Source organism: Rutilus rutilus (assembly GCF_951802725.1).
Source record: "Rutilus rutilus genome assembly, chromosome: 9".
NCBI classification, from domain to species: domain Eukaryota; kingdom Metazoa; phylum Chordata; class Actinopteri; order Cypriniformes; family Leuciscidae; genus Rutilus; species Rutilus rutilus.
The window spans coordinates 17,133,763-17,151,569 of record NC_140223.1 but is presented as its reverse complement, the minus strand read 5'-3'; the positions used below and the strand labels follow the sequence as shown (position 1 = coordinate 17,151,569).

General features: G+C 38.4%; 1 protein-coding gene across 1 annotated transcript in view; it reads left to right on the top strand.

Annotated features, from left to right (window-relative positions):
* The window catches only part of med13b (mediator complex subunit 13b), a 35,585-nt gene that overhangs the window by 6,228 nt on the left and 11,550 nt on the right, over nt 1-17,807 (top strand). The window contains exons 4-15 of the mRNA XM_084418276.1: nt 3,758-3,906; nt 10,273-10,470; nt 11,111-11,305; nt 13,498-13,657; nt 13,766-13,873; nt 13,979-14,683; nt 15,381-15,597; nt 15,696-15,723; nt 15,819-15,940; nt 16,293-16,377; nt 17,075-17,256; nt 17,346-17,545. Of these exons, the coding sequence (XP_084274402.1) occupies nt 3,758-3,906; nt 10,273-10,470; nt 11,111-11,305; nt 13,498-13,657; nt 13,766-13,873; nt 13,979-14,683; nt 15,381-15,597; nt 15,696-15,723; nt 15,819-15,940; nt 16,293-16,377; nt 17,075-17,256; nt 17,346-17,545 (2,349 nt within the window). The remainder of the gene's footprint in view (nt 1-3,757; nt 3,907-10,272; nt 10,471-11,110; nt 11,306-13,497; nt 13,658-13,765; nt 13,874-13,978; nt 14,684-15,380; nt 15,598-15,695; nt 15,724-15,818; nt 15,941-16,292; nt 16,378-17,074; nt 17,257-17,345; nt 17,546-17,807) is intronic.

Genomic DNA, 17,807 nt, shown 5'->3' with positions numbered 1-17,807 from the left:
GCCGTAAGCTGCCGCTTTTAACAGCATGATCCTCATTGTTTGTCGCAGCAGACGAGTGACATCAGGCTGTTGGCATCCTTGTGGGGGGAAGAGCCCCTGCTCTAGAAGCCAGCAATACTGTTGTGTTTCCTCCTGGGATACTCTGTTTGCGTGAGAGTTGCACCAAAGCGTGTCATCATTCCAACGAAGCTCCTGTCTTAAGTATTTGGATGTTATAGGGAGGGGCAAAAGATGCAGTCCATCTAATTATTTGTCTTATTTGCATAGATGTTTTTGGCTCCCTCAGGGCAGAGGTGTTGTGGTATGTCTGTGGGTTGGAGGATATGGCTTCCTGCTGTGTGTGTGCAGTGCACTCTGTGTAAGTTAAGGATGCAAGAGCTGGAAAGTGTAGCTGTTTCCTCTGTCAAAGTTTTAATGAAGAGTTTACTCTTCTCACAAAACACTGACTTGGTGGTTTCACACTAGGTAGGTCAACAGGAACCACCATTTCGCTTTCACTTGTTCAGCTCTGCCTGAACTTAAAAATATGCCAAACATCCAGAGTTCTTCCTGATACACATTGATACTCGTGGTCAAGCATGTCTGGTGCTTTGTTTTTTCCGTGGAACAAGGGAGCTTGAATGCTGTTAGGTCACATTGAGCAGGATGAGCAGGATTTTTTTCAGGATTCTTTATTGAATAGAAACTTCAAAAGAACAGCATTTATTTGTTTATAGTTTAATGCATCATTATTACTGAATAAAATTAATTTCTTTTCCGAAAAATCTTACCGACACCAAGCTTTTGAGTGGTAGTGTGTACACACTTTGAAGTGTGGAGACTCCATGACACTTGTAAGAGTACTTAACAGATATATGAGGAATGCAGACTTTCCCATTTCTCTCCCTTTCTCTTTCTCTCTCATTCGTGCCTGGCACTGCACAAAGTGATGCTGGCACTGTACTCCCTGGTGTTACTAGGGGCCGTCACTCGATCACTCCAGTGAGCGCATGCACTGTTGGATTAAAGGCAGGAAGTTCTGGTTCTCTGTGTTGGTGTTTTTGAATGAGAATGGACTACACTGTTCAGGCATGCAAAGAGGCAATGCTCCCAGCCTCCCACTGGAAAGTTCTGGAAAGTCAAATTGTAAATGCCATCAAAGAGATCGTTAGTGTCTGTAGTATCTATAATTACAGTGCAACAGAAATGAAATAGATTTTGTATTGAAATGTTTGTTATTGTTCAAATTCAGACCTGTCATGGATCATTAGAGCTCCAAAAATGCCCAAATCCACATTCAGACCGCAAACCTATTATAAACACTTGGCAAGCCAATTGACCTTTCGCCGAGCCCCGCCCCCCTTAGTTACTGTTGCTACGTCCGACAAACAAATGGTCAAACACAACCAGCGCGACAGATTGCCATGACGGGAAGAGGTATACCCGTGCGTGTCAGTGACAATTTTTGGAGCAATACCTCCGCGATATCCTCCAGATCGAGGCAAACGGGGTTACAGTATGCAGTGGAGGGATATATTCAAAATATAAAAATACGCAATGAAGGAGACACGACTACTATCTACGTCTCTATCGAGGGTAATGCTTACCGGTGTTCATACACATCATTTGTGATATGACAAAGAACAAGAAAACAAGTGTTTAAAAGCATTGAAAGACACTCACTGTTGTGTTTTTGTGTGAAAGAAAAAACTATCTGAAAATAAAAGTGCTGTCAGCAATAATTTCTTATGTGTGTTTTTTCGCATAACACACTATGACTAAAATTTTAAATGCTGCAAAACACATGGGAGTTATATTCCCGATGCTGTAGTTTATCTGATCAGTCACAGTATATCATTAATCAAGCTTAATTTGACTTTTCAACTACAATTAGGCAGGGTGAACTGAAAGCTTTTACAATCTTTTAGCTATAACTTATATCATTGACAAAAGTATGTGGTGCATTTTCTTCCAAAAATGATTTTTTCTCAAATTCATGCTTCAAGTTGACAACGCACAATAAACGAAATCACACAATAACTGTTTAACCAGACATAGCCTTAATTTGCATCTAAATAACTTTCATTGCTTGTCTTTCATAATGCACTTACCATAATATTTATTAGGGGGACAACAGATCACAAAACTCGCGGTTGAGACCATGATATTTATTAGTGGGGCAACGGATCATAAAACTCGCGGTTCAGACAATATTATGTTTTTTGAGTAACAGATAGGATAGTTTTTCAGATCAGAAAAACAAAACAAAAAAAACTTTAAGTAGCCATCGACACCACAGCCAGCAGACGTATTTATGCTTCGTAATGTTCGACACATTTAACTGGGAGTGGGGCCGTCCACACTGTTTTATCCATTGTAGGCATCGCTCACGTTGTGTTTTCGGCTTTGGGAATGGAAAGAACACAACTCCTCCAGACAATCTCTCGGGGTATCTAGTATCCGATTTACAAACGCCGTGGGCGCACGCTTCACCATCTTGCTAATTGTTTGTCGGACCTGCTCACATAGTAACGGTTGCTATGATGTGTGATTGGACAATGGCCGTTTTGGGGGAGGGGCCGGCGAAAGGTCAATTGGGATCAGTGTAATAAATAAACTTTACAAAATCATAATATGATTTTCAAAATGGGCACATCATTTTCCACCAACTGCAGGATGTTGGTGGAAAATGATGTGTCCATTTTGAAAATCATATTATCTACACACACACACACACACACACACACTATATATATATTTGCCCGCATTTGACGGGCAGGCTAGTGTGTGCAATTTATGTTGTAGAACAAAACGTCAAAGTATAGTCAAGTTATGCTTACCACAGGCTTTATTTTACTAATTTATTAGTCTTCCTGGTTCTAGATACAGTGAATTTTTGTTTCATGCTGACTTTAAAGCATCTGAAAAAGCCACAAGTCGGTGTGATTTCAATGTTATTATTATTATTTTTTTTATATTTGAGAAATCCACCTATCAAGTTGATGTCACCATGGAAAACACAGACTACTCTTTGTACATTATGCAATTGCAAATAAACATATATAGCAGTACATTTGTAATGCTTATTATTAATGATTAATAACCTATTGTTTATATTTTACTGTTGTCTTTTTTTATTCTGTTATTTGCTTTGCTTCAGCATTGCGTAGTTCATTCAGTTCCTTATTTTAGATTTTAGCTTTTTGCTTCAAATGAAAGTAAGTCAGTAATTTTTTTAAATCCATATGGAGAAAATAAATGGGAAAAAGTCTATCGAACTAAGGCTTCTGTAAAAAAGTAGGTTTAGTTGATGTTTCCTGAATGCGTGAGTTTGATCACTCATCATCTGCATGTTTGGTTACACAGTAACAGCTGTTTACTCTACCCCGCAGGTCACACACACACACAGGTGTTAGGTTGTTCACTTTAAGAATGTGTGCTAAAGCAAGTCAGACTATGACACATTCATTATGGGTTCAAGAATTTAATTAAAACTTTTTTTGACAAAACTTCAAAGTTGAAGTTAATTGATGACTCTCTGAACTTGTAATAGTATACTCGCGTATCTAATGTCCTAGTATTTCTTTTCATAGTACTCCTGGTCAAGGTTCAGTCACTAACTGCAGCTCTCAGGAAACTACGCCTGTAAACACACTGTGTAGACCTCAGCTGTCAACACACACCATTCCCAGAGACCTCCAGGAAGCGTGCTACTTTCTCCCAGGCTGTGACTCCAGAGTCCTCGAGTAATCCTCCATTTGTTCCTCTTTCTCTGCAGTGAACACCTGTCCTGCTCCTTCACATTCTTCGTGCATGGAGACAGTAACGTGTGCACCAGTGTGGAGATTAACCAGCACCAGCCTGTCTACCTGTTGAGTGAGGAGCACCTGACATTGGCCCAGCAGAGCAGCAGCAGCTCGGTTCAAGGTAAGAGCATTCCTGATCAGTAGGTCCAGTCGAAACCTGCACTGCTTCACATGCTGTTGTAGTCTCAACCTCCGGACTTGCACAAGCTGTATAATGGATATTGCACACAAAAATAAGGATTCTTTCATGATATATTGATCCCATGTTGATTAAAGGGATAGTTCGCCCAAAAATGATATTTAGCCCATGATTTACTCACCCTCAAGCCGTTCGAGATGTATATGTCAATCTTTTTTCAGACGAACACATTTTCAGTTATTTTAGAAAATGTCTTAGATCTTTCAGTGGTTAGAATGTGAAGCTATGGGGTCCAGCTCGTTGAAGTCCGCAAATGTGCAGGCATCCTTCACAAAAGTAATCCATCCGGCTCCAGGAGGATAAACGAAGGCCTTCCGAGGGTAATCCGTGCGGTTTTGTCGTAAAAATATACATATTTAAAACTTTATAAACGAAAATAACTGGCTTCCGGTGGCGGTCGGCGCGCGTTCATGGAGATGGAAGCGTCGTGACGTACAACGAACGTGACAGCGCAGCCAGAGAGCAGAGCAAAACAAAACTCTACGTTCGTTCTACGTCACGACGCTTCCTACGCTACGTCCTACATCACATGCCAGCATCCATCTCCGTGAACGCGCGTCGACCGCGACCGGAAGCCAGTTATTTTCGTTTATAAAGTTTTAAATATGTATATTTTTACGACAAAACCGCACGGATTACCCTCAGAAGGCCTTCGTTTATCCCCCTGGAGCCGGATGGATTACTTTTGTGAAGGATGCATGCTCATTTGCGGACTTCAACGAGCTGGACCCCATTGCTTCACATTCTAACCACTGAAAGATCTAAGACATTTTCTAAAATAACTGAAAATGTGTTCGTCTGAAAAAAGATTGACATATGCATCTCGAACGGCTTGAGGGTGAGTAAATCATGGGCTAAATATCATTTTTGGGCGAACTATCCCTTTAAGCTCCTGATTTTTCCTGATTCCTGTTCAGCAAATCTCAAAATGAATATCCTTTCTTTTTCTTGTTGTACAATATAATCATAATATAATATACAAAGTTGAAATGTATGGGGTAGTAAGAATTATTTTGTAAAGAAATTAATACTTATTTAACTAAGCATTAAATTGAAGAAGTGACAGTAAAGACATTTATAATCTTACAAAGGATTTCTAAGATTTCAAATAAATGCTGTTCTTTTTAACTTTATGCTCATCAAAGAATCCTTAAAGCTACACTGTGTAATTTTTTTAAGTTGATTCTTAGCAAAAAACACGTTCTTTCAAAATGATATGTAGGCCTATTCTCAAGTAGGCCTATTCTCGTAAGCGTAGAATCGGCCATTTAGAATACATACGAGCGAGTCGCTCGAATGGCGGGAAATTCAAGCTTCGCCTTTCGCGTTTTTACACTCAGTGTCACCGTGACGAATGCGAGGGGGAGATTATTCGCGACTGCCGGCAGATTTGAAATAATACGGCCACCGTAGGAGTTAAAACGCCCTCGGAATGGGAGGGGCTAGAAATTAATATTCAGTTGGTAGTCATAAACAATTTCACTGATAGATGGGAGAAAATCCTACACAGTGTAGCTTTAATGTGTTATGGTTTCCACAAAAATATTAAGTAGTACAACTGTTCTCAAAATTTATAATAAGAAATGTTTCTTGAGCAGTAATATTAGAATGATTTCTGAAGGATCATGTGACAGTGAAGACTGGAGTAATGGTGCTGAAACTTCAACTTCGCCATCACAGGAATAAATTACATTTTGAAATAAAATGTAAAATAGAAAAGTTATTTTAAATTGTAATAATATTTCAGAACGTATGTATTTTATTGGCTTTATTTTTGATCAAATAAATGCAGCCTTGGTGAGCATAAGAGACTTCTTTCAAAAGCATAAAAAATAATTTTACTGACCCTAAACTTATGAACCTTAGTGTTCCTATATTTCGTGGTTGTACTGAATCCGATTTCAGATTTAAGTAGGAAAAAACAACCAGATCCGTGGCACTTTCCTGAATCTCGGCCAGAATAAGCTGTAATGTGAACCAGACTTGTGTCTATGTGAAAAAAAAAAAAAAATCCTGTTAAACTTTTTATATTTTTTAAAAGTCCCACAGTTATGTTGATATACTGTACAAAGAGTGAAAAGTTTTGTGTTCACTGTGAAGCACATGTTGACAGTAGACTTGAGAGGGAATTTTACGCTTTATTGTTGAAACTGAAAAGATGACAAACCCCCTCCTTTGTTCTGCTGCCTTTTTTGTGGTTTGTCAGTGCCTCGGCAGTCAGACTTGTGGCAAAAAACCGTTTTCTCCTCTGCTCAAGGGCGCAATAATGGCAGGCCTACATCATGTTAACACCTCTGAGACGCTGCTTCTCTTGTGGTAGTCATTATCTCAGTGTAGCCCCACTGTGGCCCTGATGAGGTGTTTTCCAGATTCAGTACTTCTCCTGTTTTCAGCTTTGTTACATCACCACCGTTCCCTCCAGGGTGCTGAGTTCACAAGCTTGTGACTTGCATTACCGCTTGGAACAGTATGTTTTATCCTGAACAAGATACATCTGTGTTTCTCCTCAACCTGTTCTTCTATATGTAATCCACGTCATTCCTTAATTAACCTTTGGAAATGCGTTTTTTTTTTTTTTTTAAGGAGAATTCCAGGTTAAATAGGAATTAATGTCTGATCTATTGATGGCATCCTGCAAAAAAATTGTAAAAGATAAAAAGATTGTAAAGTCACATCTGAGTTTTTGTAGGGCTTAATATAAAATAAAAAATTAAAAGGTAACTTAATTTACAAATCTAAAAAAATAACATTCCAATTAATCGAGGGTGGATGACAGATAAATCATTATAATGTGTTGATTTTAAATAAAGACACGGAACTCTCATCACGGTAAAACGCAATGATCTTGCGTCACTCTTTTACTTTCGTTTTCAACGTAACTCTTCAGGGAAAACCAATCAAGGAAAACATATCAGGGCTCGACATTAACGCTTGTCTGGGACACGTGTGTTTTTTTGTTTTTTTTTAAGGGACAAGTGAAAGAGAATTTTAAATATTTCAATTAATAATCTCATTTAATACAGTTGTATTTTTTCAATGTAAATTATTTCATTTGATTGGTAACAGCCTAGTGTCTTATTATTCTAATTGAATGTATTGATCAAATTTAAGAATTTGAAATGAAAGATGGAGCCCTTTATAAAGGTAAAAAAATGTGTTTTCAAACAGTGATTTAATGAAACATTGACGCTTTAAGTTTGAAGGGAGTAAAGCCTCTGTTTAGGCTATTAGGGAAACGTAATTTTGCCAAAAGAAGAACTTTTATTTTAAATACATTTTATTTTTTAAATCAGCTTACTTTAGTGTGATATTTTAGCATATTATCATGCTTAACACTGAGAATTTGAATAATTGTAATGTGATGATCAGATGCAGATATCTAAATCAAAGAATATCATAGGTTCGGGCAGTTGGCGGGTGGATTTTTTTTTTTTTTCCCGGGTGACTCAAAGTGCACCAGATTAATGAATTTAATTAATGCCCCCGGACCCCCCCTAGAAGTTCCGAGGTCCACCCAAAAAAATACTGTGGGAAACACAGTAGGCTATATGACGGTATACGAAAAATACAAGTTAAATTATCGTATTATTAAAATACATGATCAGGGTTTTACCACCTCCGCCTAGAAAAACCCTACTAGCAGTTGCCTTTCTTTTTCTTCTTCTTTTTTTTCTGAAAAAATGTCAGAATTGCGAGTTATAAACTTGGGTTTATCATTGCAAGTTATAAACTCGGAATAGGGGTTATGCGGAACGCCCAACGTTCGAACCGGAAAACGGGTATAAACATTTCCGGTTTGCATTACCGTACGCATCTGCAGCGGTAGGTTATCTCTGAGGTAACTTATTTTGCGCTTTTTTTAGAATACAATTCTTATTTCTGTTTTAATAAAAATGTCACGAATGCTTAAGTATCAAAAAAAAAAAAATTCTGTCTTCATATGATTGTTTTAATCGTCTGCAAGCAAATATAAAAGGTTAAACTACTATGATAGCATACAAGTCTAAACTAACTTACTGATAGTTAGCTAACTCTACATCGGGTGCCATTAGCAAAAGCTACATATACTAACTTACATACCTTCATAATCATGAATAAATGAGGAGGCGTAAAAACTTAAATCCTTTATCTAACGGAGTACTCGGGGCTCTGGACGTCCGTTTGGCAATGCGATGTACATCTGAAATGGATAGAATGGGTAGCTCCTGTAAACACCGGCTATAAAAGGTCGCCATTCCTACGCTGTGTTTACCTCAGTAGCTGACGACCGGAAGTAGTTATACCCGTTTTGTAGAACCCGGAAGTATGTTCCGCATAACCCCTATTGCGAGATATAACGAGATATAAAACGAGTTTCTTTCTTCTGTTGAACACAGAATATATTTTAAAGAATGTTAGTAACCAGACATTTATTTTAAAGAAAGAGTCCTTTCTGGTTCCTCAAGATTGGCGATGACATCTTTATTTAAAGCTTTTTTTGTGCTGCATTATAAGTGGCAAACAGTCACGGATTGATTTAATTTAGTTTTATTCCAGTTGTTGTCACTGTAATGGCTGAAGATTGACTTTGGCAGAGCTTGTTCACAGGGTTTGTGCTCAGTTGTCTGGCATGTGTTAGTTCATTAACCGTCTCCCAGAGGGCAATCTAATGCTTATGTTAGACTCTTGTTAGATGGTTTTGCAAAAGCAATGATGTTGAATGCCAAGTACACTCCTCCTTATTATCCCTTCATATTTTATTGTCTTGTATTCTGGGGCCAAACATCCTCTCAAGTAATGTTTATCTTCATGGAAAATTACTGATAATGTAGCTAGTGCGTTTCTTTTAAATGATTGAAACGAGTATCATTCTTGCTTTTCACAACTGTGCTTAATTAGCCTATTAGAAACATTAACTCTTTTTGCATTTCTTTTTTATTACTCATACCCATGTAGGGACATGCCAAGTTTTCACTTGACTTGTTTGGTTTGTTAAAGAGTCATGAAACTCTCCGTTTCAGTGCAGATCAGATCTCACCACAGATTTGAATAGTGTGTAATTGTAGGTGTAGGAAAGCTGCAGAAATTGTAGGTGGAGTGGAGATAATGCAACAACTGTTTGTGCTCCAGTTACTTTCATTTTGCTTTAATGGAGTGACCAAATATGCACACTGCAATTCACATTCACAAATATATTATTTTATTGTTTTGTAAATATGTTGCAAAAAGACAGTCAATTTACACCACAGTTAAATCGTTTGTGGTCAGAAAGAGACTTCTTTTTTTATTCAAAGAAATGTATTCTTTTATTTGGCAAAAGTAAATAAATTTATAATGTTTCAAAGATTTCTATGTCAAATAAATCCAATCCAATCCACTTTATTTCTATAGCACATTTTACAAACACAAAGTTTCCAAAGTGCTGCACAGAAGACTCAGAACATACAAAACAATTAATAGAGAATTATTAAAACAAGAACATCAGGTTTTAAAATATATAAAAGATAAAAAGAATAAACACCACAGAGGACCACACAACTCACGCGGAGTTAAAGCCAAAGAATAAAAATGAGTCTTTAGACGAGCCTTAAAACACTCAACTGTAGGGGCAGTTCGGACATGGACATAAATGCTGTTCTTATGAACATTTATGAAAAACATGTATCATATGTTGTATGTATTGTATTAGAATAATTTCTGAAGGATCATGTGACGCTGAAGACTGGAGTAATGATGCTGAAAATGTAGCTTTGCCATCACAGGAATACATTTTTAAATATATTAAAGTGAAAAACGGTTTCAAGTTGTAATAATATTTCACAACTTTACACTATCTATTTGATTAAATAAATGAAGTCTTCATGAGCATAAGAAGCTTTCTTTCAAAAGCATTAAAAATCTTACCAACCCCAAACTTTTGAATGGTAATGTATGTCTAGAATTGAAATGCTCAAATAAATTTGTTCTGTGTATCAGCAACATGAATGCACTTTTGTATTCAATAACTTTCAAGCTTTTTTGATTGTGGTATCATGAATAATTACGAGAAATATCTGTTAACATCCAAAATCGTGTTTCATGATGCTTCAAAAAGAAAATGCCTCTTTGCATTTTTCGTCCTGTTTCAGATCTAGTGTGAACTTGTCAGTCTGAAATATTGGCAGAGCTTTTGACTTTCATTTTATGGCTTCCTTCATGGTCAAAGCATTGTTCTCATGTTACCACAAAGTGAAAAGAGACTTTACAAAGAAATATCACTCTTGCATTTACATTGACACAATTTTCCATGCGCTGCCTGTTTTACCCCAGTGATCCTTTCTCCGTACGGTTTGAGTGGGACTCTGACGGGCCAGTCCTTCAAGCTCTCAGACCCACCGACCCAGAAGTTAATCGAAGAATGGAAGCAGTTCTATCCCATAGGCCCCAACACCAAGGAGGTCACCGACGACAAGATGGATGACCTCGACTGGGAGGATGATTCCTTGGCTGCTGTTGAAGTTGTTGTTGGTAAGAATGAAACTTTCAGCTGTACATATTGGGTGTTTCTCAAACGGAAGGCTGCATCCTACCGAGACTGCGTTCTTCTGAGGCATAGGCTAGTGTCCTCCTCAGCGATTAAACGCTAGAATGAGACGGTCTAGTGTAAGTGTGCATGGCTGCGTCACACATGTTCCCGCCCCCAAGGTCATGACATGAAAATACTATTAAAACTTAAAATACTTTGTATTACAAGTCTTTATATTAACTGGCTTTCTATTAATGCAATAAAGTGTATAGGTCTTCCAGTGGCTTACATTATTGTTAGTTTAGTGTTAGTGATTATTTTACAGCAAAACTAAAGATAACATCTATGATTTCATGTCCGAAAACATTATTTTTGTCTTAAATTTCATAATAAACTCAAACGAGCTCAGTACAGACTCATTTTCCGTCAGTTTATTTTCGTGAATTTGAATGTGTGCAAAGGATTGTGGGTGATTTAAAGCCGTGAAGGATACATCCGATGCATCCTTCAAAACGGGTCGAATGAAGGATGCGAAATGGAGGATCCTTCGTAGGATGCAGCCTTCAGTTTGAAAAACATCCATTGTGAGTTCATGGTAATATCAAATGATCTGTAGTGCGAGTAATAATTTATGTGGTGCAGCTGGGGTCAGGATGGTGTACCCAGCGAACCTGGTGCTGGTGGCCCAGTCGGACATCCCGGTAATGGCCACGGTGAGCTCTTCCACCTCCTTGGGTTCTTACTCAGGAGGTCAGCACAGTCAGATGGTCCATGGAGATACTGGCATCTCTTCGGTCACTCTGACTCCTCCCACTTCACCTGAGGAGGCTCAAGCAGGTACCACTACTTCATTCTCAATTATTCTGAATAAATGAGAAAATATTCAAAATGCTTAACTTAAGGTACATAATTTGATTCCCCTTAATTTGGACTAGATTTAATGGAAACATGTTTGGTTATGTGATTATTTATATTTTTGTCCTAATACAGCATGAAAGAGTCATTTTAGATTATTATGAATATATATAGATATAGATATATATAGATATTTGAATAAATATTTTGAATGTATTTTATTTAATAATGTTTTATATACAATAACTTGCTGATGTAATTGTAATTTAATTTTAGAGGCAGAGAAACACTGCCTCTAAAATTAAAAATAATATATACAATTAAATAAAAAAAATTAATAAAAAATATACTGTATTTTTTAACACAATGCCAAGGAGGAAATACATCAGCAATGATCTTAGAGAAACAATTATTGCTGCCATATATCTGGAAAGAGTTATACGGCCATTTCAGCCTAATATTCCTGCTGCGCTGCTGTCTGTGTAATAATGTTAAAGGTCCCATTCCATGGATTATTTTTATTATTTTATCATGTTTCCAGGGGTGCCCTTATAATGTTAGTATGTTTTTTAGATCAAAAATTGTTATAATTTAGAAATAAAAGGCATATTTCCTAGCCTGATTTCATTCCCTGGTTTGAACACTCTGTTTGAAGGGGCGTGTATGCTGAGAGACTTCAGTGTAAACGCCCTCTGCTGTGATTGGCTGAAATGCTTGCATATGAAATATCTGGTATTACATGTGGAACTATCTGGAAAACTTTTACTATTACAGCTATTATACGTTTTTACTATTACAGCTATCGGGATTAACGAATCGTGAGAAGTTTTTTAAGTATTTAGATCTCTTTCAATCACATAAAAAATTGCAGTGACGAGCATTGAGCAGATGACAGCCTGTTGATCGCGTGAAAAAAGATCTTATCATTGCAACGCAGTTTCTGCACTCACTAATGATTTCACCAATGCAAACATGAGGTATATAAGTACAGTAAGAGCTTCGTTGTGCAGTGTAACAGCGTTATTGATTTCATAACGAGTGTTGGCAAGTGTCCAGATAAACTCGCGCTGTGTGATTGACAGCTTGGGCGATTGGAAAGGGATTGTTCTTTGATCGCTTTCTGTATATTAATCACAGTTTAAGTTAGATTATTTTCATCCTACTAAGAGAAACGATGTGAAGTTGATCGCTACTTCCATATTAAATCACTACTTGTACTTACCGCTTGCTGGAATATAGTTGAAATTGCCCCCTTCGTCAGAATGAAACGCTGAGAGAAGCCTGCTTGATATTATCCCAGGTTAGAAAAACAGTCCGTGGTGAAATGGACAGAGCAAACTAACTTCGAATTAAACTTTTGCGGTATCCGATTATAGATAAACATCAACCACGTCTGTTGACATTTCGCCATCAATACGCCTGTGTTCCTGTGGGCGGAGGTTACGGTTCTAGTGACATCATTAAAGCAGGATGTAGAGGGGTGTAGTCCAATCGAGCCGTTTTTTGTAGTCAACTTCTGTTAAATAAAATATCTCGCTTGGCATTGAACTTTGAGCTTTATAATTTTACAGATATTATTTATACTCTAACAACAACATTACACACTAACTAAAGTTTGAAACATGGGATCACGTAGAACGGGACCTTTAATCAAACAGCAAAAAACAAAACAAAATTGCTCACTACTCTGGACTGAATAACTTTAATAAGGGTAAATATATATTTAACTCATACAGTGATGTATGATACTTTATGTACCTGGAAGCTACTGTTAGACCTACCTGAAAAGCACTATTTATTTAATGTATTTATGTTGGCCTTTTGAATGTTAAATGGATCCAATCCATGTTCAATAGAAATTATTTATGATGCGTCAATAAAATAGCCAGCATTAATGCATGCCTTAATTCATAAACTTTGCTAATTTAAAACATGAACAAAACACAAATCTACTTTCATTACAAATAAGAGAGAAACTAACAAATTTCTATATCAGAATCAATAGGTTTTTGTTCATGTTGGTGTCGGACAATTTTTTTTTTACTATTTATTTTTATTAAAAATGATGATGAATTATGGATAAGACCAGGGACAATCAAAAGCACTTGCATTCTCAGTTGCTGTTAAAGCCATTAGTTATGCAACGTTTTAAGAAGATTTTTTTCCCATTGCAGTCTCTCAGCCTGCCCAGAAGTTGGTGAAACTCTCGGCTATGTCAGGCGCCTTTAGTGTGGACAGCAGCAGTCATCACGGAGGCAAGATCCCCCGCCGCCTAGCCAGCCAAATGGTGGAACGAGTCTGGCAGGAGTGCAATGTTAACCGAGCCCAGAACAAGTATGATATATACTAATCAGCCAGAGCAAATAACCTAGCAATGGGAAATTATTATTATTGTGTATGAACAAAGCAACTTCAGGCATTTGGTTTGTTTTATTTTTGCAGGAGAAAGTTTTCAACCATGTCTAACGGAGCTTGCGAGGAAGAAACGGACAAAGCTTCTGTTTGGGACTTTGTAGAGTCATCTCAAAGGTCACAGTGCAGTTGCTCAAGGTATGCTCAAAAGCTGCACATTTGCAACCAATTTCATGTAATTAAATAAAATTTGTGAATGAATGAAAGCTGACTGATCTTTCAATCTTTCGCTTTTCACTCCAGGCTTAAGAACCAGAAACAGCGGGCATGTAGCACCCCAGGGCTTCCTCCATCTGCTGGGCAACCTCCTCAGCCATCTACCAAACATAAGATGGCGGAGAAGCTGGAGAAGGGGGACAAGCAGCAGAAGAGGCCCCAGACGCCTTTCCACCACCGTAGCTCTTTATGTGAAGAACATCCTAACTTGGAGCAGGGGGATGGTGTTCACAGGCTTTGTCTGCAGGGCCACGAGGACAGCCGCTATCCCAGCCTCCTCCACGCCGACGTCACCTCCAGCAAGACCCCAATGCTGCACAGCTCAGCTGACGAGATGACCGGCTCCCCTCAGCCCCCGCCGCTTAGCCCGCACCCTTGCGAGCGCGGAGAGGATGCCAATGACGGCCTAAAGAGTTCCTCCTCGCCCTTGCACCAACACTTCTATCCTCCTTCCTCTGAGCCCTGCCTGGTGCCCCAGAAACCCCCAGATGATTCTCCACTAGACCCATTGCCCTTAGCCTGCCCACCTCCATACCCAGAGTCCCTAGAAGCCACCGTATACATGGGCTCCGCTATAAACCCCAACGAGGACATGTCGCATAACCCCTGGAAGTACTTTAGGGTGCCTGGAGGGAAGAATGCAGATTTCCACACACCTCATCTTCCTGTGGTCACGCTCTTTGAGGATGGGAACAGGGCCGGAAGCCAGGACGGTGTTGTCTCAGTTACAGAGTAAGTTCTCTAGCCTTCTACATTAAATAGTGACATTGTGGCAATTATGCTATTTAAAGCTTTTATTTAATAGGTTAGTCTTTTAAATAAAGTGCCAATAATTAAAAGGCATCTCTCATTTATACAAATATACATGATGGCTGCATTCCTAGTCATTGTTTGGGATTGACAGCAAGGTGTGAGTCTTGAAATGTTTCGTTCATTCAGCAGGTTAAAGTACCTGCTTGAATGCATGTCTACGTCACATCTGCATTCAGCGACAGTATCAAAAAATGCAGATGTCCATAACACCGAGCGGTTTTATCACAATTGACAGTGTGTTCTTAAATAAACAAGTCTGTAAACAACCAACAAGGACTTTAAATGCTTTGTAACCAAGTGCAGAGAGTATGTTTGAGCTGCGCGCAAGTTTTGTTTCGTGTGAAATATGACATAGGATTTAGGATGAGTGTAAACAGTGTGACGCGTCGACGCATTCCACTCAAATCAACTTAATTGATTACGTCGACACATTGTTCCAGCCCTACTAATGCCATCCTAAGTAATTAATCTATCTATCTATCATGGTAAATACAGTTATAATGCTGATAGCAACCTGATGGAAAAAGTACAGTTGGTGTAACTTATCAGTTATTTAGTAAGACTAGTTCTTTTCCAATAACTAGAGATGTAATGTAGTATTGGGTGTTTTTTGCAGGCTTATGTCCTCCTCCAAAAGGCCTCTGAAGGTGTCGGAAGAGCTGGTGAAGATGTACGAACATAAGAAAAACCAGTATCTTTCTGCAGCTGTGTGCAATGAAAACCAGGAGCGAGAATCTGATCCTTACGCTTTCGTGGAAGGAGACGAGGATTTTATGTTCTCTGATAAAGACAAAAAGCCTGGACCCGAGAGGGAGACCGGAAAGAGAAATAAGGTCAGAAAGTAATTCTCTTAAAAAAAAAAAAAAGTCTGTTTGCGTTTCTCAAAATTAACAGTCTTATTTATTTATTCATTTATTTATTGTACTTTTAGAGGGATGATGACAGTTTATCTTCTGATGGTGAGTTATTTCCTCAACAAAATAAAATATTTAAGTGTTTTTGGAAATTTCTGGATTTTTTTTTGTGATCTTGAACAAACCTTGTTTGCACACAGATGCCCAGGGGTCAGGTGGAGGTAAACCACTTCCTACCACTAGCTTGATCCATGAGACCGATCTGGTTGTGTCCATTAATGACCTGGACAACCTCTTTAACTCTGACGAGGATGACCTGACGGTTAGTACTCTTATGAGCTTGCCATGTATCCACTGCCTAAATGCACACAAGTGTGTGTGGAAAGTAAAAAGGCCTTGGTATTCTAACTTAAGCAGTGTAAATCAACTCTTTCTTTCTTTTTGTCAGTTTTTGGTATGAATCAAAGTTTGTGAATCCCCAACAGTAATGAATCTTTTTGGATATCGTGATATGCATATTAGTGCCAAATTAGAGAGCAGTCAGTTCCCACTTTGTTCCTGGATCTCCTGCCTCATTAGAAAAATGCTTAGGTGCTCATAAAGTTCTTTATTTGCTGAACTAGGGAATCAGTGGAGCAGTTAAAGTGAGCCTGTCTTTGTCTTACCCCAAACAGCCTGGATCCAGGAGAGCTGCTGGTGGAGCAGAGGAAAAATTTGGTGGGAAAGAACCAAAACCTGCTGCGCCTGACCCCCTGCCTTGTATGTGCTCCACATCGTAACCCCTGCTGAATCTACATCATTACTAATAAATTTGATCTAATTACTGTTGTTACTGGAAGTGTGTGAGCAGTTTGGTTTAGAATGTGTAAATAAAAGATCATATTATCGAGATATAGAGAATTTTTTATAATAATGCTGTTAAATCTGTAAGAATGCCTCATATACCGCTACCATATTGGTTATCGGCTGATATTAGCATTAATATACGTGTGTGTGTGTGTGTGTGTGTGTGTGTGTGTGTGTGTGTGTGTGTGTGTGTGTGTGTGTGTGTGTGTGTGTGAGAAAAATCATTTTCGTTAATTAAAATAAAGCTGTGTGAGCCTGAAAACTTATTTTATTTCCATTAGTTGCAAAGGCAACTATTCTAATTACTTTGTTTTAGTCAAAGTGCTACAATTACTATTACAAAAACTGAAATAAGAAGATGAAACCCAACAGAGTACATGCTAGAATGTATAAATACTATAATAATATATAAATAATACTAAAATAACACTACTTTTATCATTTAAATACAATTTTATTAAAATAAAATAAAATTCAGTTTTCTCAAACAAAAACTATTTTAGGATTGCACGTCTTCACAGACTAACACTGTTAATGGCAAGCATCTGTTAACTATTTTCCTTTTATAGTGCCAATATTCTGTTCCTTCATTGTGTGTTTATTGATCTAGGCTCTGCAGACCTGCACCAGATGTTCCCAACCCCTCCGTCACTGGAGCAGGGCTACTCTCCTATAAACATGGGCAATACAGAGTCAGCTGCTGGCCTGTCTCTTCTGGATGGGGCCATCAGCGGGAACTTCAAGATGGAGGTGGAGGAGGGTTTCTGTAGCCCTAGACCCTCAGAGATTAAGGTAGAACTCAAGGCTGTGGATTCCCAGGAATATTCTCATAAAGAGGCATTTTGTGATGCGAGACTCATGTTTCTTTATCATATTTACAGGACTTCTCCTACGTGTTTAAGACTGAGTCCTGCCAAGCCCTCATCGGCTGCTCCCTTTACGCCCCTCTGAAGATGCTGCCCAGCCAGTGTCTGCTTCCCATCAAGCTTCCAGAAGAGTGCGTTTACAGGCCCAGCTGGACAGTCGGCAAACTGGAGATGATGCACCCAATGGCAGCCATGACCTTCCTCCACAAGGACAGGTACACCAGCCAAGAAATTAGGGATTTTCTTCCTCCCAATCAGATTTTAATGCTTCACACTCTTTGCATGTTTGTTCTTTTGTAACAAACAAAACATTGAGACATTGAGTAATTCAAGCATCAGCTTGTTGCCATGTATGGAAGCCTAAAAGGCTTTTAAATAGATGGATTTACCTTATTTAGCAGGGGGATTCTTGTATATGTAGCAGGTGGTGGTTGAAGTAAGTGGGTCAGGTTTTTAATAAGCACCGAACACACTCTT